At 53.2% G+C, this 19848-nt stretch overlaps 11 protein-coding genes across 11 annotated transcripts; 6 read left to right on the top strand and 5 right to left on the bottom strand.

Moving 5' to 3' along the window:
• Positions 1 to 133: 133 nt before the first annotated feature.
• On the top strand, positions 134 to 965 carry SNOG_06965 (hypothetical protein; the record flags this gene model as incomplete). The annotated part of the gene is made up of 2 exons (XM_001797270.1): positions 134 to 935; positions 958 to 965. 2 exons carry the CDS (start codon positions 134 to 136, stop codon positions 963 to 965), a joined length of 810 nt encoding a protein of 269 aa, XP_001797322.1.
• Positions 966 to 1116: 151 nt separating this feature from the next.
• SNOG_06964 (hypothetical protein) lies at positions 1117 to 1924 on the bottom strand (the record flags this gene model as incomplete). The annotated part of the gene is made up of 2 exons (XM_001797269.1): positions 1117 to 1551; positions 1820 to 1924. 2 exons carry the CDS (start codon positions 1922 to 1924, stop codon positions 1117 to 1119), a joined length of 540 nt encoding a protein of 179 aa, XP_001797321.1.
• Positions 1925 to 3586: 1662 nt separating this feature from the next.
• On the top strand, positions 3587 to 4966 carry SNOG_06963 (hypothetical protein; the record flags this gene model as incomplete). The annotated part of the gene is made up of 1 exon (XM_001797268.1): positions 3587 to 4966. One exon carries the CDS (start codon positions 3587 to 3589, stop codon positions 4964 to 4966), a length of 1380 nt encoding a protein of 459 aa, XP_001797320.1.
• Positions 4967 to 5248: 282 nt separating this feature from the next.
• SNOG_06962 (hypothetical protein) lies at positions 5249 to 7263 on the bottom strand (the record flags this gene model as incomplete). The annotated part of the gene is made up of 5 exons (XM_001797267.1): positions 5249 to 5682; positions 5756 to 6674; positions 6727 to 6907; positions 7042 to 7099; positions 7153 to 7263. 5 exons carry the CDS (start codon positions 7261 to 7263, stop codon positions 5503 to 5505), a joined length of 1449 nt encoding a protein of 482 aa, XP_001797319.1. The 3' UTR covers positions 5249 to 5502.
• A 1-nt stretch (position 7264) lies between these two features.
• Positions 7265 to 7744, top strand: SNOG_06961 (hypothetical protein; the record flags this gene model as incomplete). The annotated part of the gene is made up of 2 exons (XM_001797266.1): positions 7265 to 7357; positions 7598 to 7744. The coding sequence occupies 2 exons, from the start codon at positions 7265 to 7267 to the stop codon at positions 7742 to 7744; spliced, it is 240 nt and encodes a 79-aa protein (XP_001797318.1).
• Positions 7745 to 9416: 1672 nt separating this feature from the next.
• Positions 9417 to 10767, bottom strand: SNOG_06960 (hypothetical protein; the record flags this gene model as incomplete). Its single annotated transcript, XM_001797265.1, has 3 exons — positions 9417 to 9574; positions 9915 to 10503; positions 10576 to 10767. 3 exons carry the CDS (start codon positions 10765 to 10767, stop codon positions 9417 to 9419), a joined length of 939 nt encoding a protein of 312 aa, XP_001797317.1.
• Positions 10768 to 10987: 220 nt separating this feature from the next.
• On the top strand, positions 10988 to 12298 carry SNOG_06959 (hypothetical protein; the record flags this gene model as incomplete). Its single annotated transcript, XM_001797264.1, has 2 exons — positions 10988 to 11006; positions 11166 to 12298. The coding sequence occupies 2 exons, from the start codon at positions 10988 to 10990 to the stop codon at positions 12296 to 12298; spliced, it is 1152 nt and encodes a 383-aa protein (XP_001797316.1).
• A 69-nt stretch (positions 12299 to 12367) lies between these two features.
• On the bottom strand, positions 12368 to 13936 carry SNOG_06958 (hypothetical protein; the record flags this gene model as incomplete). Its single annotated transcript, XM_001797263.1, has 1 exon — positions 12368 to 13936. One exon carries the CDS (start codon positions 13934 to 13936, stop codon positions 12368 to 12370), a length of 1569 nt encoding a protein of 522 aa, XP_001797315.1.
• A 425-nt stretch (positions 13937 to 14361) lies between these two features.
• Positions 14362 to 16813, top strand: SNOG_06957 (hypothetical protein; the record flags this gene model as incomplete). The annotated part of the gene is made up of 5 exons (XM_001797262.1): positions 14362 to 14505; positions 14557 to 15765; positions 15817 to 16249; positions 16328 to 16644; positions 16694 to 16813. 5 exons carry the CDS (start codon positions 14362 to 14364, stop codon positions 16811 to 16813), a joined length of 2223 nt encoding a protein of 740 aa, XP_001797314.1.
• Positions 16814 to 17347: 534 nt separating this feature from the next.
• Positions 17348 to 18100, top strand: SNOG_06956 (hypothetical protein; the record flags this gene model as incomplete). Its single annotated transcript, XM_001797261.1, has 1 exon — positions 17348 to 18100. One exon carries the CDS (start codon positions 17348 to 17350, stop codon positions 18098 to 18100), a length of 753 nt encoding a protein of 250 aa, XP_001797313.1.
• Positions 18101 to 18186: 86 nt separating this feature from the next.
• On the bottom strand, positions 18187 to 19349 carry SNOG_06955 (hypothetical protein; the record flags this gene model as incomplete). The annotated part of the gene is made up of 2 exons (XM_001797260.1): positions 18187 to 19318; positions 19345 to 19349. 2 exons carry the CDS (start codon positions 19347 to 19349, stop codon positions 18187 to 18189), a joined length of 1137 nt encoding a protein of 378 aa, XP_001797312.1.
• Between the last annotated feature and the right edge of the window lie 499 nt (positions 19350 to 19848).

Raw genomic sequence — 19848 nt, 5'->3', positions numbered from 1 at the left:
TTGTGCACGCACCCAGAACCTCGTCACTACCCTTCCTGCGCGACGTGACGCGACAAGATTCGATGCATTCTGATCACAGACTTGGTACGGAAAGATATCAGACCCATACACAGCAAACCAGAAAGAATCCGACATGGCCCCGACATACCTCGAAGCCCTCTCCGCCTTCACCACCTTCCTAACCGCCTACACCCACACGCTCCTGTACCTGCGCTCCCTCTACCCCCGCGCCTCCTTCGCCAACTCACGCTTCCACAACGCCTCCGTCTGGCAATCGCGCCACCCGCTCGTCTGCGAATGGATCCGCGACGCCGTCGCCGCCGTGCGCGAAGAACTGCTGCTCGGCAGCGTGTCCCGCATCGGCATCGTCATCTTCTCACTACCCGAGAATGAAGCCACGGGCAGCGCGAAGATTATGGAACGATACATGTTTGATACTTCGCGCTTTCCGCGCGTCGAGCGCAGTGAGCGCAATGTGGAGATTGAGTGGGAGAGTAGTCCGGAGGAGGAGGAGGAGGAGGCGCTGGGAGGGAAGAGGGGCCGGGAACGGGAGCTGGATGTAGATGTCGATGTCAATCTGTCGGAGCAGTTTCGCGCCGCATTCATGGCGCTGGCCACAAGGACGACGAGGTTGGAGCCGCTGCCGGAGAACTGCTCGTTCAATATTTGCATGGAGCTTCGGGATGAGGCGGATGTTGATCCGCCGATTAGACATCCGCAGCCGTGGATTCCGGTGCAGCCGAGTTTGCAGAAGACGGGGCGGAAGGCTACGGTCAGAGACGAGGGTGAGGAGGAAGAAAGGGAGAAAGGGATCGACGAGGGTGAAGATCTGGGAGGGGTCAAGGTCACGCCGGTAAGGAGCGTGGAAGCTGGCGTCTTCAGATTTGAGACGTGGATAGAGGAAGGGAAAGAGAAGTTTGAGAAGCATTCAGACAGTACGAGGACGAGTCTCAACAGCTCTTTAGCGTGAGAAGGAACCATGCAATACAAGTTCTTCGTCTTCGATTCATTTAGCCCTTCCATATTGAACATACAATATTCAACCCACATCGAGGATATCAACAAGCACTCCAGAAACGCCGTCCAATGCAAACACTCCGCGTGCCTCAGTCACTCTCATCCCCCATCCCCCATCTCATCATCCTCATCCTTGTCCTCCTTCTCCTCAAGCAGATCCTCCGTCATACCCTCCTGCGTCTCCTCGCCCTCCTCCTCAATCTCGTCATCCTCGACCTCTTCATCCTCCACATCCACCGTCTCATCCACGTCGCCCTCGTCCTCCTCATCCTCGGCCTCCCCATCCAACTTCGCCCGCTTCGCCGCCGGCTCGTCGTCTCCGCCCGCTACCCCGGAGATCATCGAGCTCGGCTCCTCCTCCTTGGTCGCCTTCTTCTCCTCGCGCACCTTCTTACGATACGTATTACGCTTGTCCGCCTGTATCGACGTGAACTTTGTGACTTCAGCCTCGAGGCGGGGCAACATGAAGGAGAATTCGAGCTCCTGCATGGCGGTGAAGACGTTCTCGGGCATGACGGTTTTCTTGCCTGAGCGCTGGGCGTGTTCGGCGGCGCTGTGTGGTGTTAGTCTCTCGTTGTGGCTAGGAAGCATCGAGGCATCGAGGAGGGGGGTTGTCGTGCCATGATGTGATGTAGTTTACGAAGACGGTTGCGCTCTTGGACATTGCGAGGAGGGCGTCTTTTTGGATTTGCGTGTTGGGTGGTAGCACGCCTTTTGCGAGGCGTTGGACTATGGATTTGGGGAGATTGAGGTCCTGGCAGGTGTGAGTAGAGTGACTGTGTATAACAGTATGCGCGCATACCTCTACGCTCAAGGCATCGTCTCTAGATTCCCTTGTGACAGACTTGGGCGCGGGACTCTCTTCCTCTGCGGCGGCGACGGAGGCGGCGCTCTTGCGGGGTGGCATGTTGTATGGTTTCTTCACAGTGAGGTTATCGTCACTTAGCGTGCATGCAGCAGTAGGAGAGCGGCTTGGTGGTGCTGCAATTGGCGGTGCAGCTGGACTTGGAGGTGGAGCCGAGCAACTTTTGGCGAGCCACGGTGACGCGTGAAAGCGCGTCTTCAGATCTGCGCTAGCTCGATGCACTCCACTTCCCAGAGCCTCGATCTCCAGCGTCCCTCATCATGCTGCACCAACAACTGTAATATTACATGGTTGCTAATTGTTGTAAAACTTGTCACCCTCAAAGCCAGATGGAGTGCATCGTATATTTTCTGGTGCGACCGCAGGAGCCACTCCAGCTTGATTGGGAATACGTCACTTCATGCAGCTTGGTAGTCTGGGTGTTGTTCATGCCTGTCCTGGCATACTGTAACTTCTTTAACGTCATGGATGCCCCGTGAATGTTTCGTCCCCTCTGTCTTGGGAAATTGCTCTTTCGTCCTGCCACACGCCAGATTGGAACAGCGAGTCGCTTATCGATAAGCCGCCACGTGCCGAGGACCCACCTCACCCTCCGCAATCAGTAGTTAAACTTTACCAAGCACCTTGCTTTCCAGAGCAACCCGGAACGGCCCACGCCAACGAGTTGCCATGAAATTGGGTACTCTGTCTCTCCAGCCATGTTTGCTTTGGCCGACCTCAGGAGACTGCTACCACCCAGCGCGTAATTGCGCAATGTGCTGCCCAACCTGCACCGCCTCCATCGCTCCGGTTTCTTCTCTGGTAAGTTGGTCCGTAGCGAGCGTCTTGCGTGGCTGCCAAGGTGCTCTTGAGTGCATTCAGCCCGGGAGCGACTCAAAGCCTGGACACCGGAGCTGAGCATGGCTCGGCTGAGGGACATCGTCAACTGCGCTTGTTCCCCGCTACCTGGTCACCTCGATCTTCGACAGGTTCGATCATGTTGCTATTCCACTCAGCTTGGCCTTTCCAGCTCCGTGAAAATTCTGTGGGTCGTGTAAAGAAGTGCGTCGCGCATCTGTGGTCCGCTACCAGCCCTGACAGACGATGGCGGGGTGAGACTGGGGTAAGAGCGTGGCGGATCTAGACTACAAAGCCAAGGACACCACGCCTCCTTGGCTGCATTCCGCTCTCAGACATCCACGGAAGAACACAGAAGAAGTAAGATGGAAGGTCATTTGTGACCTGTTGGATTGCGTTCAACGCGAGACGGCCGGCTCGGCGGGATCTCGTCGCGCTTGGGCGTCCCGAAACCAGTCAGCCAACGCATGGGCGGACAGCGCTCAAGTTTCTACGATCATCCCTCGTGAATTCTAGTAGACTGACTGACAGCAACCGCGAGCTCCTATTAATCTCATTATTGAATCATGCTTAACATAGGGGAAAGATGTATCTTCAACATGTCTTTCCGCACATGCAAATGCGCCAATACCTCCCGTACTCAGCCACGAAGAAGTCCATCCCGCTATCAAGACCATTGCTGCAGGTCCAAGAACCTCCACATTGCTTGGCCGAACCAACACCCGGCAAACGTTCTCCCAACCTGGGCAGCACCACTAACCCGCGTGCCTGGTGCTTGGACGAATCAGTGCAGTTCTCACAGAAGCGTTATAACCTAGCTGAGTCCCTGCATGCTCTTGACTGCAGATCTCTCCAATTCTACGCAAAATGGCTATGCGTGTCATCGTCGATGGTGATAGCAACAAGGTGTACAGGAAGGGCGAAAAGGTCACTGGAAGAATTAGCATCGTGGTAGAAGAGGAGGTGAATGTGCAGTCTCTGAAGGTTGTATTTGCTGGGAACTGCATAACGAAAACATCCCGGCCCTTCCACGTCAATGGCAATGGCGACGCCTCCTTATCAAGACGCGAGTTCGAAGAAAAGATTCGTCTTTTCAACCAAGAGAAGGAAATCCTCCCCCAATGTTCACTGGCCGCGAAGAAATATCATTGGGCATTCGAGTTCACATTTCCGGAATTGACAGAGCCACGATATCACCGCATTGCCCATGGAGCCAACTATCTCAAAGAACCACATCCACTACCTCCGTCCTTCCAGCTAAAAACAAATGTGCAAAGCGGTGCAGCTCAGATATCCTACTTCATCCAAGCCAGATTGACCTTTAGCAAGTCAACACCGGTTAAACGATGCAGAGTTCTATTGCTTTACCAACCAACACCACAACTAGACACACCACGACACGCTCGATGTACTTCCACAGTGCTGTATGACCAGATATGGAAGTCGGCCAAAGACGTAGGAGGAGAATCTCAAAGAACAGTCTCTAGAGTGCTCAGCAAAGTCTCACGGCAGAAGGCTTCTGCACGCATCATCCCAAGCATTCTGTACCCCGAGACCATAGCACCAGGACAGCACATCCCTATATCAGTCCTGCTTAGGGATACTCGCGACGGACGGAGCGAAGAACGTGGTGAATGTACCATCGATTCCCTATCCATCACAATTTCAACCTACTCAACAAGCATGTGCGGCCACAGCATCACCGAACCCGAAGACGTCGTGTCAAAACACGTCACATGCATAGCGCGAACAAACATGAACAAACCCGCCCCCCTCGGCAAAACAATATCCCTAACCTCCAACTTCCGCCTCGTCAACAACGTGGAGTGCGTCCCCACATTCAAAACCTACACCATCACCCGCCGCTACGCACTCAACGTCGTCATCGGCGTCAAATATGGGAAACAGCAATTCACAGTCCGCTCCACTACGCCGCTCGAAATCGTGCCCCGTGTGCCGCGGGATAGATCGCCGCCGCCGCCGGAATACGACGAGGATGTGGAGCCGCTGCCACTGTATGTGCCGAGGGAGCCGGAGAAGGAGTGTGCGCCGGATTATGAGTCGATTTTTGCGCTTTCGAGGACGTCGTCGGCGGCGGGGTCGTCGGCTCCGTCGTATGAGAGGAGCGAGAGTTATGGTTCCGATAGTTCGAGGGCGCCGAGTACTGCTGCGTCGACTCCGGCGAGCGAGATTGAGGAGCCAGTGTTTGAGCGGGATGATGTGATGAGAACAGCAGTGCGGGCTTGAAGAATGGATCGTGTCTTCTCACATCTTCAACCCGATTGTGGGACTTTGGCCGGCGGAGACATTCGTGGTACCGCAGTGCGGTATCATTTCATGCACCTTTCCAATGTCAGGCAACGTTATCTCGAGATATGGATGCAATGTTTTCTGTAGGCTGGTTTTAGGCAAGGATTAGATCTATATAACCTAGAGCAGGTGATCATCACCACCGGATTGGATTATACAGCATGTATACGACGCAATACATGTACGATTCACATGCAACGGGATTTGACTTTGAAGTCTGGAATATGAACATCTGTATCCATTCTCTTATCATACAGATCAAGTTGAAATTTTGTATACCACACCTATACAAGTAATCCATCAACATCTCTCGTCCTCGTCCTCATCCTACAGAATCATCAACACCACATTAACATTGAGCTGACTGAAACAGCTTCCAGAAATACAATAGGGAAAATTTATTTAACAAACAAAGTGGTATCGAGCAGGTGATGTTGCAAAAAAGCAGAAAAGACGAGCATGTGAGCAACCATCTACGCGCGATGCGCCCACTCAGCAAGCTGATTCGCCGAGTCAATCGACTCCTGATTCTTCTCATGATGCGTGCCCATGGACGCCGGATGGTCGTGCAGGGAGTGCGTCGACATGCCTTCATCGACGTCTTCGTCGTCGTCTGGGATTTTGACTTCGCGCGTGAGCTCGACGTAATCGTACTATTATCATGTCAGCTCGCACTTTCTTCATCATGTAATGTAAACCCGGGGGAAGGGCAGGCAAAGGACTTACAGCAAACTCTCCAATCTCCACATCGTCAATACCCAGCGCCTCTTCCTCCTCGCTTGCGCGCAGCCTAAACACAGGCACGAACTTGCCGATGAAATCCAATGCGCCGAGGATTATGCACGTTCCGACGAAAGAGTAAGCGCCGCCGGTGAAGGAGTCGGCGAGTTGGTACCCGAGCTGGATCCAGTTGTGGTTGAGCCAGCCACCAGGAATGACCGTGTATCCGTCCAAATGCGCAATGTAATCCGCCGCGAAGAAGGCGGTGAGGATGTTGCCTACGAAGCCGCCGACACCGTGCACTGCGAAAATATCCAGCGCGTCGTCGCAGCGGAGGAAGTACTTGAGCTTGGTGGCGTAGTTGCACGCGATGCCGCCACAGACACCGAAGATGACGGCTGCCCATGCGGGTACGTAGCCAGAGCCAGGCGTGATGGCGACTAGGCCGGCGATGACGCCGGAGCAGAAGCCGACTGTTGACCATTTGCGCTCGAGGCGGTAGTCGACGAGACACCAGGTGATGCCGCCAACACATGCGGCAAGATTGGTGCACACGGCAGCCATGACGGCCCGGAGGTTGGCAGACAGTGCGGAGCCAGCGTTGAAGCCAAACCAGCCGACCCAGAGAAAGACCGTGCCAATGACGATGTGCGTCACGTTGTGGGGGCGATAGTTGAGTTCCTGGGTTCCGTGGCCGCTGCGCTTCCCGAGCATGTATGAGTATGCGAGCGCGGCGCATCCGGAGGCAATATGCACGGGGGTGCCGCCGGCGAAGTCGAGACCGCCCATGCGGTATACCCAGCCAGAGGAGTTCCAGGTCCAGCAGGCGATGGGGTCGTAGATGATGGTGGTCCAGACGAACATGTAGATGATGCAGGGGAGCATCCTACCGCGTTCTGCGACTGCACCAACGGCGAGCGCGACTCTGTTGTTACATTAGTACAAGATACCAACAATGCAGAATTGTCAAGTCGTACGTGATGGCTGCAAACATGCCCTGGTAGACGGCAAACATCAGGTCGGGAATACGTGGGCTGCCAATTGAAGGAGCGCCAAGCACATTCATGTATCCGAAGTTATCAAGCGCACCGATATACTTTCCAGCCTTGTGTGAGAATGCTAGTGAGTAGCCCCAGAAGAACCATTGGAAGGAGACGACTGCCGTCGACATGACAGAAAGCCATAGTAGCGATAGCGCGGACTTTCTTCGTGCAAGTCCAGAGTAGAAGAACCTATATAATAATGAGTATACTGCATCAACTGTGTTTGTTTCATTTCAACTGACCCCACACCTGGAATCATGAGAAGCACGAGAGCTGTTGCTGTGATCATCCAAGCGATGTCACCGGGCTAGGATCGAATTAGCCCCACGTTCTGCCAGTACCTGAACATGGCAAACTCACGTTGTAGTAGACATTAAGATTGTCGACTCTTGAGTCGCCTCCGGCCGCACCTGTGCCATTGTACGCTTGAAGCGGGAGCGTAGGATCCGCTCCGTTCGATGAGGGCTCCATGATGGCGGTTTCGTCCTATCCCACGTGGTACCGTCGACAATTAGGTTCAGCGGCTGCTACCGGCTGCGCACACTTATTTCAACGGGCTGCGCAGGTAGAATAATCCGCGAGTACGCCGAAGATTGGATCAGATTGTTGATGAACGAGAGGACGGAGCTCAGCAGATGAGAAACGACACAAGAAGGCTGGTCGATCGCTACACTTCCAGGGATCTAGAGGTGCAGTGTCCTTGGCGATTTGCCGCGACAGCAGGCAAAGGAATATAGCTCGAGACGTCCACGGGTTCACGCAGCCACGCGCATACACCAATAAAATCGATAATACAATGAAGAAGACGCTGGGTTGGTATGATAACCACAAGAAAGAAGACAACGACTCCAACGCAGCGCAACGTTTCGAGGGGTCCGTGGTGGCTATATGGAGCTGCCGCAACGCAGCCTACCCGTCCGTCCCTTCGCAGAGACAAGGACGCTCGGACTGAGATGCGCTCAAGCTCGAACGTCTCCGGGATCAGGCGAGCGAGAAATAAAAGCCACCCTGTGGGGTGTCAGATAGGTTGATGGGGGCAAAGTAGCCAGCCAATGTTGCGCCACGGTCGCAAGTGCCACGCAGGGACGCGGCGTCCGTAGCCCTTGGCGAGCCTGTTGCGGCTGTCTGAACCACACTCGCGGGATGGTTAATTTTCCTAGTCTGCCCTCTCTCTACTCATGATCGCTGTAGATCAAGATAGCATCAAATCTTCTGTGGATACAATCTGTAAGGTGGTGAATCGCGCAACATACCACCACCCCAGTAGAGCATTCAGGAGACGCGCGCATCGCATGCCCCCTCAGCGACCCCAGCAGCTGGTCTCCATCTATCAGCAGCTTTAAACGCAGTAAACACTAACGTCCCTGGCCCCAGCCCAGAGATAAGGTCACTCCCGCTGATAGGCCACACGGGCTCACCAACGCGTGTGCCATCCCGGCAAAGTTAATCCTACGACCCGAATGAGGAAAGGGCCGAAATGGGAATCCGAGGGAAAGGAAACCACCGTATCTATGCATCGAAAGCAATAATTCCTTCAAGACGCTCGTCCTCCAAGTGAAAAGGCGACCAGCGACCAAGAAACTCTCTTCTGATCTCTTGGACGTTTTGAGTTCAAGATTATCTCTTGGGTGCTGCCGCCGGCGACTGTGTCTTATCAGCAACGATGTTCTAAATGTTTCGAACCCCACGCGAATTCGACTGTGCCTCATCCCACGAAGATGGCCTCCTCGCCCATCAACTCTCATGCATCTCCCCCCAGCAAACATACAAGCCCCTGGAGACGGTTGTTTCTGCTGCGCGTACCTCAAGGATGTAGATCATGCGTTTCTCTTCTCGAACGCATTAGACCGTGCGGTTGGTCCCTCTCCCTAGACCCCGGAAGTTGCTTTTGATGCCTAGAACGTCACCCGCACCTGGAGAGACTTTTCGAGGGGAAGTCAGTGCCCGGATTGAATGTCGTGACCGACATATGCACTTGGATATGTGTACGTATAACATTTCCTATGGACGATGCAACAGTTTGCTTCAAATGGCAACACAAAATCCTTCAAGGATGCAGTTCTGCAAGCGCGAAACGAATGACTAGGTGGCTGGTGGCTGGGAACTGCTGAACGGTGAAGCTGTCAATCGGCCAAAAGCCAGAATGAGCTGAATGGCTTTGGCGACTGTGATACGCCAGTGTTAGTGTATCGGAAAGGTGGGTTTTGCGGTACGCAAGGCTGTTTTTAGTGCACTTTTGGTGGAACAAAGCCTCGTGGCGGCCGACAGCATCCAGCCACGCTCTTGTGTGATTCGAAAAAAGCAAGACACTTATGCACGAGAAGACAGGAAGAGCGTAGTGTGTCCCAAAACGAAACGTTTGCAGCTGTTGCTTTGAAGTTGTACTACGAAGTAGCGCTACCATGCATGTCGACGTTGAAATCGAGTGCTGTGGTCAACCACAGCTTGCGAAGAACGTCGTTTCCATTTAACCTTGTGGACGCAGTTACATTACTGCACACATAAGCGTGATCTCGGGCATTCATTACTGCTCATCTGTTCCCACTTCTTGCCCTACCTGGTAATGCAATGAGATAACGTCTCAAGCATGCCTCGATCAATCATGAACCTCCACACTGTCTGGTCTAGTCCGCGTAGACTTCAGGCAGGGTTGGAGGTGCAACTCCGAAGCCGCGGATTGGATCGAACATGGTCAGGGTGCGAGACTCGCGCCATGCGAGCATGACGGCTGGCATCTTGTCTGATCTCGTGTAGATCCAAGTTGTTGCCGCTTTCTGGATCCCTGGAGATTGTCTCAAGGATGCATGGGTGTACCTGACCCCGCCGGTGTGCTTGCCCCCGGAGTGGCGGACTCTGTTCCCGCTTTCTTCTTCTTTTTCTTCTTCCGCGGTATGAGAGCCGGTGGATTGATCAGAGCGCTTCGTAGTGACAAATATGATCCACAAGTCAGACAAAGGTTGTCTGGTAGGACAGAGGTGCAGAATACTGTGATACGTTAGCTCCGACCAGTGTCTGCAAAACCAAGAAAAACATACTGCTCAAGCACACGCTGCATACGTAACCAATATCGACTACGTTTCTATGGCAGAAACAGGCCGCTCGGAAGTCCACTCCTCCCGCACTCGGAATGATCAAGCTCTTGCGCGCTGTGGCATCGGGCAGGTATGCCATCATCAAGTATTGTAATAGCCCCTCAGGCCTCTCAGGCTTCATGTAGACCCCGCCAGTAGCATCGCTGGCCTGCTGCAGCAGAACTGTATCTCCAGCCAGCTTTAATATGTCTATCGGTATCTTCTTTCTTTGTGCTGCGAAGATGGAGTTCATTACAGGGATGTATTGGTTAGCCAGGTCGCCCGACACGGAAACGATGAGGATACGAGAGGTGAGCGCTATACGGTCGAGGTGCGTGCTGTTGTCTGTATCAGCCATCGCCGCAACAGAGGTGATCTCGGCTGAAGCTCCAGTTGGTGCGTGAAGAATGGTAGACTTGTTGATATAGGACAGTGCCATAGATATGGCGCCGCCTATGAGCGTTGTGGGCGTTGCTGCAAGATGGCTTTCATTCGTCTCTTCCAACAGCTTCGCAAAGTTCTTGAGGATGGCACTCTCGACCAGTGCAAAAGCCCGGTACTTGTTGGGGTTTTCCGCGATATAAGGCTTGTTATCCTCTGCTCCATTCATCTCGACATCGCCGTTGGTGCCATTTCGTGACTGTGGCTCGGGAGGATTCGGTGTCGGATATAAAAAGGTAGCCTTGTGCGAGTGAGAGGCAATAACGCATACTTCGTTCGCGTTTCCAGAAGCCAGGTGCGCGTTGATGAAGACCAGGATATTTGCGAGGGCGGCCGAGAGCGAAATGGAAGACGAGAGATGTGCCCAGGCATGTGGGTTCGTGTCGAGGACAACAGCTAGTAGTGATGGTGGTGGAGCTGTCTCGATATGCACATGGCGGTCCGAGGCGTCGATGGAATTCATTGTGGCAAGTTCGAATCGCGCAAGGCGATCTGATGGTGTGTCTAAGTTCTAAGCAACGGCATGCTATCGAGTCGGCAGACGGGTCAATCGAAAGCGAGGATCAAACAGAAATGAAGTGTGTCGAGCCCGTATGGCGTTCGCGATGACGCTAAGTTTGTGGTCCGTGCATGCTCGCGCGTTCATGTGACTTTGGAGCACCCCACTTCCAAACTCGTTCACCATGGACATCATGGTGACACGTATTTGCATTGTATATATCGCCTGAAGTGATTATGACATTGTAATAGACATGTTATATTACCCCGACACAATGAAGGACGTACTAGTGTTGTAACTACAAGGAGCCTTTGAGCATATCGGCGAGCTAATTTTTCCATTTGAGTCACGCCCTATCGTAGACTACTTCAAGTATAAAGGTAGGCCATACTTCAAACTGCACTTCATACAGTCCGGTGCCAGGTCTGTTGAATTGCCAGTCATGGCTCAACCTTCGGTCTTCAGTGAAGACCAGATCTCAGCATTCCTCAACTACATTGGTCTACCACCGTCTCTTCAGCAGCAACGGTACACCGGTGATGCATCCAAAGATATCCACTTCCTTACACAATTGCACATACACGCGATCTCAACAGTCCCTTACGAAAACCTCTGGCTTCATTACAACCCCACTCACACCAACAACATCAACCCCAACGACACATACACCAGCATCGTCACCAACAACCGAGGCCGAGGCGGCTACTGTTTCCAAGTCTCCATCTTCCTTAACCATATCCTGCGAGGCCTCGGCTTCCCAGCCTACCTCTCTCCAGTACGAATCCGATATCGAGTCGACGGCATCCCCCAGGGTAACTACAGCGGCTGGGTCCACCTCGTCAACGTCGTCACACTGACAGACGGATCCAAATGGGCCTTGGACGTTGGCTTCGGCGGCGACGGACCCACCGCCCCGATCCAACTCGTGCACAACCACATCTCCACGAACCTCGGTAACCAAGAAGTCAGGCTCTGGCGCGATTGGATACCGACGCAATTGCACCGTACCGCGGAGACGAAGCTTTGGATCTACCAGTACCGCAACGGCGTGGAGCAAGAGTGGAACTCGTTCTATGCTTTTGGCGAGACGGAGGCTATGGAGGCGGATTTCTTCAATTTGAACTGGTATACTGGATCGCATCCCGAGTCATTCCAAACGTTTACGTGCATTATTGTCAAGTTTTTGAGACGGGAGAAGGGAGATGGGAGTGGGGATCAGGAAATCTATGGGAAGAGGATGTTGGTGAATGGGGTGGTCAAGGAGAATCTTGGAGGGAAGACGGCGATTAGGGAGGATTGTAGGACGGAGGAGGAGAGGGTGCGATCGCTAGAGGAGTGGTTTGGCATGAAGCTCACTGAAGAGGAAAGGGCAGGTATTCGAGGATGGGGAACAGAGTTGAAGGGAGACGGGAGTGAGGGCGTCATAGCGAGGCAAGCGCAGTCGAAGGAGGTGTGGGAGATTAAAAGAGGCAAGGAGTGGCGGCATCATTGGTAAAGATTCTCTGCCAGCATGAAGCCCTCCCAACATTTTACATAATTTCTCACCCATTCGAATGAGGTTATCTTACTCCACTTCTTCCTTCTCTACCGCAACGATACCAGGCAGCTCCCGCACATCCGCAGTCTCGTTCGTCGCCAGATCGATCACCCTCACACTCTCTACCCCCAGCACACCCACAGACAGCGGCAAGAACTTCAAGTCGGCTGTATAGCACGAGCCTGGCGCCAACTGCCCCAGTCTGATATCAGTGGTCAAGCAAACTAGTTCCGCAGTTTCGGTCCTCGCACTCTTCTGTTTGGCATACACGATATTCTCGTCCACCACCGCGTTCCCCAAGAGGTCTTTCTTGTCTACTTTGACACCGCTGACTGAGGACGTCGAAAGGTGTGAAACATGTTGATCGAAGTCACGTTTGCGTTTTGGAATCACCAAGACGGCGAGTTTGCGGACCTTGTCGCTTCGGTTGACGATGAAGACGTTCCATGTGAAGATGTTGCCGACTGTAACTTTGGGTGGGCCGGAAATGGTGAGTGTGATGTTGATAGCGTTCTTGGCTTCTTCTTCCGCTCCCTGGGCTTGGGTGTCATGTGCAGGTAGCGCATCTGGATTCGGTGTTCTGGCGGCTTGCATAGATGGAGTGCTAAGGCGATGTGCGGCTTTGATCATCTTGGCTGTTTGCTCGGATCCCGGCGCAAAGTCTACATGCGTCCTCCAGTCTATTTCTATCTTTGGATGGCAGTTCTCGGACATGATGACTTCACCAGAGACATGCATGGTCAAGTAGTGGCCTTTGCTTCCGAGTGCGGGGCTCCCGTCTGGTGTTATGTCGGGCTTGATTTTGTATACATAAGTGAGCTGATCACCAGGCTTGTTGACTGTCTCGGTTTGCTGCATGTTGACAAAGGGTGTGACTTCACCTCCATGTAAACTCAAGTCGACCTTCTTGATGCGCACGTCGTAGGTTGCATATGACGCCACTTCAAGATCCAACGAAGCGATCATTGACAGATCGCTCAGGCTTGTATGTACCCTTGTATATCGTATTCTCCAGATCAACGCTGGAAGTACTCGGAACAGCGGTCGCTGCCCGTTCCTAATTGGCCGCACCATTTCCTTCACGACCGATGCAGAGTTAGGTGCTATCTTGTTGATCCGCATAGCCGATAGGCGAGGATGGACACCATCAAGAGCGGGATCGCTTTCAAAAGCCTGCAGTAAATTGAGTGCCGTTGGGACATGACTGGGGAGGTATTCATCTTGGGGATCATTCTTCTTCGGCGATGAAGCCGGCTTGAAAGATGCAGCTGGTTGAAAATAGACAGCCGGCTTATGAAAGCGGCCCTGTGGCCGATTTATGAAAGCTCCAACTTTCCAGACAATGTATGTGTGAGCGTTTTCACCTTGGCCATGGCGTGCAATTGTGGGCTTGTCTGTGTCCTTGATAGTGTAGGCAAAGATGAGCTCTTTCGTAGGGCCGGCTTTCTGCTCCCCTTCTGGTGGCGGCGCGGTGCTGAAAACAAAGCCCTCTATGTTCAGCACCAGCCTGGCAAGATAGGACTGGAGGGTGTCATCGTCCAGAATTGGTGTGCGGAAAACAATGTAAACGGGAAGCAGCTCATCTAGCCTGTGCATGAGTAAGATTACTTGTCAGAGCAAAGATTCAGGCAAGTCGTACCCAGTAGTAATACAGTTCTCTGTGAGAGGAAAGGCAGTATGGATCCAGTTTCGTCCTCAATCGCTCCGTCCCAGGATCGCAGTTCCTCCTCGATATCGATATTAGGACGACTGGGTACAATTGACTCTAGCACCGAGCTCTCGACAAATTCAGCACTGGTTCGAGACTGCAGCTCTCCAGGACTTGTGCTCATGGTTGCTTGCTCCCTCTCGTGTGGAAGTGAAGCATGTTCACGTGTGACGAATGCCTCAAGTGGTCGAAGGTGTCCATGCGCCGCTAGCTTAGTGTCCGTGCGTCCAGTCATCAACTTTTACTTTGAAGATCGCGTTGGCGACGCGAAAGTCTCCTCAACGACCCAACCACATTCCACGACTCCAACACAATGAACGGGTTTGCGCCTCCAATGGGAGCGCCCGCTACGCCATGGAGAGAAGTGACCAACGAAGAGGGCAAGACTTACTACCACAACACTCTTTTGAACACGACGACTTGGACGAAGCCTGAAGACTTGTACGACGACTTTGAGGTACCTGCATCAATTTCTATACGCACTGCAATTGGCACTAACATGTAATAGCGCGCGCTTGCCAGCACTGGATGGGCGGTTCAGACATCGGGCGACAAGAAGTACTACTACCACAAGGACACTCGCGAGACGACGTGGAACATTCCTGCGGATGTTCAGGCAATCGTCGACCAGAAGCAAGCCCAACAGCCCCAGCGCCCACCTCCTGCCGGTCCATCCGGCTGGGCTGCAGGCCCTCCCGCATTCGACACCCGACGCGATGACTACCAGATGGAGAGGCGCGAGCGCGAGCCTCATCAGGACCGGGGCCGAGATAGGGAGCGCGACTTTGGCGGGGAGAGACCGAACATCTCCTTTACAACCGGCAATGAACTCCAGTTCTCAACGCCACAGGATGCCGAAGGTGCCTTCATGAAGGTGCTGAAGCAAATGAAGGTGCAGCCCGACTGGACCTGGCAGCAGGCAGTCCGCGCCGGTATCAAAGACCCCAACTGGCGCGCCATCCCTGAGCCAGAGAAGCGCGAAGAGGCATTCAGGAAGTACTGCGAAGACATGCGCGCCCAGGAGAAGCAGAAAGAACAGGAGCGCCAGGCCAAGCTCCGCTCCGACTTCACCGCTATGTTGCGCTCGCATCCCGAGATCAAGCACTACACCCGCTGGAGGACCGCGCTCCCGTTCATCGAGGACGAGACCATCTTCCGCTCGGCCAAAGATGACAGCGAGCGGCGCGCGCTTCTCGATGAATACATCATTTCTCTCAAGAAGGCAAATGAGGAGCAGGAGGCAGAGAACAGGCGATCCGCTCTCGACGAAGTCCTCGGACTTCTCCAAAGCCTCGATCTCGAACCCTTTACGCGCTGGCACACCGCCGAAGAGAAGCTCGAGAGTAGCGACGACTTTAAAAGCGAGAAGTTCAAGGCTTTAAGCCGCATGGACGTGTTGACCCAGTTCGAGAAGCACGTCAGACAGCTTCAGCGCGAGCACAACGACCGAGTACAGGCTGATCGGGTCAAGAAGCATCGCGTTGAGCGCAAGAACAGGGACGCTTTCATTGGTCTCTTGAATGAGCTCCGTGACAGTGGTGCGCTCAAAGCTGGCACCAAGTGGAAGGACATTCACGAGAAGATCAAGGACGATGGACGCTATCTAGCTATGCTTGGTCAGGGTGGTTCCTCGCCGCTGGACTTGTTCTGGGACGCCCTGGAGGAGGAGGAAGGCAAATTTCGCACTCTGCGCCGTTATGCCTTGGATGTGCTCGAGGTAAGCTGGCTTGAACTTAGACCGTTAGAAACAATCGCTAACATCGGACAGCAACAACGCTTCGAAGTCACCACAGCCACCCCGGTCGATGAGTTCCTAAAGGTCATGCGAATAGATCCTCGCACCGCTAACATTGACGAGCAGTCGATGCACAGTATATTCAACTACGTTATAGCCAAGGTCAAGAAGCGGGAGGAGGACGACCGCCGTGACGAAGAGCACAACGAGCGCCACACCATGGATGCGCTGCGCTCCATCATCAAGCGCTTGGACCCGCCAGTGTCTGTGACAGATACTTGGGAAGTGGTACGTCCCCGCGTTGAGAAGACAGACGAGTACCGGGCACTGAAATCAGATACTCTCCGCGAATCCGTCTTCGACAAATACATGCGTCGCCTCAAGGACAAGGAGAGCGACCGACGCGATCGGAGCAGACGCGACGACCGTGATCGCGAGCGGGACAGGGATAGGCGCGAGCGAGATCGTGAGTATCGCAACGGTCATTCTGATTCTCACCGTCATCGTACACGAACTCGCTCACCAGAACATGACCCCTATGCAGCTGAGCGCCGTCGAGCTACGCAGGACAGAGTGGCCCGTCACAGGATCAGTGATGGTACTGGCTTGTCTCCCCCCCGCCGTCGTGAGCGTCGCGAGGACGACAGATACGAGGGCCGTCCTCGGCGCAGCCCCGCTGGTGACCACTACGTCTCTGAGCGCCGTGAACGCGAAGCTGAGCGCGAGCGATCCTACGTGAGCAGAGCTGACCCGCGTGAGTCAAGTGTTAGCTTGTTAGACTACGGTGACGGGGCTGGTCGTACTGCTTCGGCTAGGCGCCGCCGGGAGAGTGATGAGAGCGCAAGCAAGCGCGACAGCAAGGTACGTACATAACGTTAATTTCTTGCAATGTGAAATGCTGACTTTGTAGCGCGCTCGCTACTCTCCTCGCCACGATCGCAAGTCGAAGACGCCGGTCCCAGAGCCACCCAAAGAAGAAGACCGTGCCGTGCGATCCGGTAGCGAGGAAGGTGAGATCGAAGAGGATTAGAAACTCTCTCTTGGTCTGTCCCTTCGTCGCAGGAGGCAAAGCCGGCTGACATTGAGGGCCCTTCCGATACTATTGCCTCCTTGATAAAACTCAATACCTGACATAGGACAACATCGCATGCAAGGTTTTTTGGTCTCCCATCGGCTTAAAAAAGGTACGTGAAAAGTAGAGCGAGTTGATGAATCTGAGGGATTAGTCAGTCCTTGGTTATCCATCATTGTTTTCAGTGTTGGTGTTTCAAAGCTCCTCACAACCATGGCGTTTCATTGCTGGCTACGGGCTGCAAGTTGCAACAGAAGACAGTGGCTATGGCTACTATTCTTCTAGTGTGTAGTTCATTACCAAAAGTTAATATGAAAAACGTCGCTATGCACCTTCAAATGTGGTGGGCATTAAACTAGAACCGTGGTACCCAGATATAGTGGCCCAACTTCAATTCCATTTAATGTAGGTATTGATACGCATAGCCCTTTGCAACTCGTGGAATCACTGACGGTGCTCGATTCCATAATTTCGACTTGCCGTTCTGTCCCGATGTCAAGTTTACAAGATCTGCCCCTCGAGCTGCACCTATACATCCTCCAAAGCTCATCGCTGGACATACTTGACCTTGTCCGCTACCGCGCCGTCTCACCACTATGGCGCGCAATAATCGACACCAAGAAATTTCAAGAGCGCCTTTTTCTCCGCCCCCTACTGTCCCCCATCCTCCCTGTAGCCCTAATCGGCATAGCCATAATCGCCGTGATCCGCCCCGTCCCCATCACCACCACGACCGAGTACAACGAAGGGCTTTACAATATGACGCTGAAAGCATATACATGCGCCGATCCAGATGTGCGCAGCCGCCTGCATCCCATAGTCAACGACCTTGGAAATCGTATGCACCTCCTCAACCACAACTTTGTGCGCACCAGGAGCGCCTGGGTGACGTCGTTTGCACCACCCAGTATGCGTTTTCGCGGCATGAAGCAGTTGGGGAGTAAGATCTTTCCGCACTACAATGCGAACTCGCCGGCATCATGGCGTGCCATGAGTCTCTCCCAGAATCAATATGATCAGTTTCAAATCTACTGGGCGCTGGATATGCGCTTGTGGGCGAAGACGTGGGAACGGGTTGGGAGGGGCGTGTATAACAACACTGTTATAGGAGCTAAGATGAGAGATTTGGAAACGCAGTGTCGGCTGGTCTTGAGACAGATGGTGGGGTTGCTTGATGAGGATGAGGATGGGGAAGTAGTGTCTAAGAGGAAATTTTGGTTGAGTGATGATACGAACGAATTGTAATCGTTGTGAAGATCGAATAGATGCGAGGTCGTTTATTCCGGTGGAATCTACAGTTTCAAAGGTATTTGGGACATATTTGTGCTATTCTACGACTTGCTCTCTGGCCCTTTTGCTATTTCGGCGAAGATGTCGACGCCTTTTCTGCCCAATGCTGTTCCTACGCCTACGGCTGCCGCGCCGACTGCTCGCATTCGATCGAAGCCGTGTACGTCCTCGACTCCGCCAACCCCGATAATTTGGATACCAGACAGGGTGTCATGTTGGAACAGCATCCCTCTGATCGTATAGACGTTGCCCAAAGCTAGAGGATGCAATGGTGTGCCAGCTAGTCCACCGATTCCTGTTTCGTTTGCAGATTTGATGGTGGCCTCGAAAGTTGACTGAGCCGGATCGCCTTCAGCCGGAACTTGAGGTGTGAGTAGTAGCGAAGATCCTAAAGTGTTTGTCGCGGTAATGAATGACACAGGGCACGGAAGGTGCTTCGGCTCAGCTTTAGCACTCTCCAACAGCGCATCGATCATCGCCTGGAACTGATCGTGATACGTATATGGCGGTGTCTTTATGCCTATGGGTACATGAACATGTCCCCCGTGTGGATGCGATTGTTGTAGTGGTTTTAATTGCTTGCCAATTTCCCCTTTGAGAGCCGTCAAGTACGACAGCAAGGAAGTCGAAGAATACGCCGGTGGTGGCTTCCCTACAATATTCGGGCAGGAGAGATTGACTTCCATGGCAAGGGCCATTTGAACGTGTTTTTGGTGGGCACTTATGAGCTTGTAGCACTCTACTACATCCTCTTCTGATCCGGTCACTGAAATAATGAACGGTTTGCGATGCTCTCCATCATTGAGGTCCTTAAGTCCATCGCTAATGGTTCGGATGTATTCTAGATATTCTCGTATCGATGTTGGACTGTACCCCAGCGTATTCAAGCTGCCGCTCTGGTCTGACGTGCCTCCTTTGTCCTGGCTGGTCTCGGACGCCGAAAGGGATCGAGGGTTGAAGAAGGCGAATTGATGTACAGAAGAGTTGTGCGGGAATCCCTTGAGGAGCGATGTCCGCGTCGTGACGGCTCCAGTGTGTGGACAGTCATAAAGTTCTTGAAGCTGGGCGAGCGAGGTGCACCATGGATTTGAGGAGTTCAGAAGGGGCGGCGAGATAGTTAGGGCCTTCATCTTGTAGTGTTGTGAGGCGAAGTGTGAGTATGCAGTATTTGGACTAACAGACGTGAAGAGCTGCGAGACGGCATGATGAAGGGTTGCAGCGGGGTAGCTTCTACGGGTAGTGCAAGACGAGTTTCTATGTGGTCATCTTATCGAATAATTCTTTTGCATTCGTGTCTGATAGCCAGATAAGGTCTATGAGCCCGGTAAGGTGCTAGCTAGCTGATGTCGAATGGGTGAAGGTTGCTGGGTAGCGAGCACGTGAGCACGCGATCCTTCGGAGGTCGGAGGCAAGCATCCATGCTCGACCGGATCATCGCAGCGCGCATCCATCCACGCCTCCACTCATTTAGATAGCAACCTTCCTTTCGAGCATAGCAACTTCTACTCGGGATGGAAAAGGATGTGCCGCCGAAGAAAAAAAGACGAGGTGCGCCACGAAGCAGAACAGGTAGGAGAAAGAAGAGAATGCACCTCTGTATTCATGGAAATCGCTGACTATCTAAAGGATGGTATAGCTAATCGCAACTTGTGGTAAAATCCTCAGCAATCTAACTTGCAAATAGTCAAACCTGTAAAGACCGA

The sequence above is a fragment of the Parastagonospora nodorum genome, assembly GCF_000146915.1.
Source record: "Parastagonospora nodorum SN15 chromosome Unknown scaffold_10, whole genome shotgun sequence".
In the NCBI taxonomy this organism is placed as follows: Eukaryota; Fungi; Ascomycota; class Dothideomycetes; order Pleosporales; family Phaeosphaeriaceae; genus Parastagonospora; species Parastagonospora nodorum.
The sequence above is the reverse complement of the archived record's forward strand: the minus strand, read 5'-3'. Positions and strand labels throughout refer to the sequence as shown.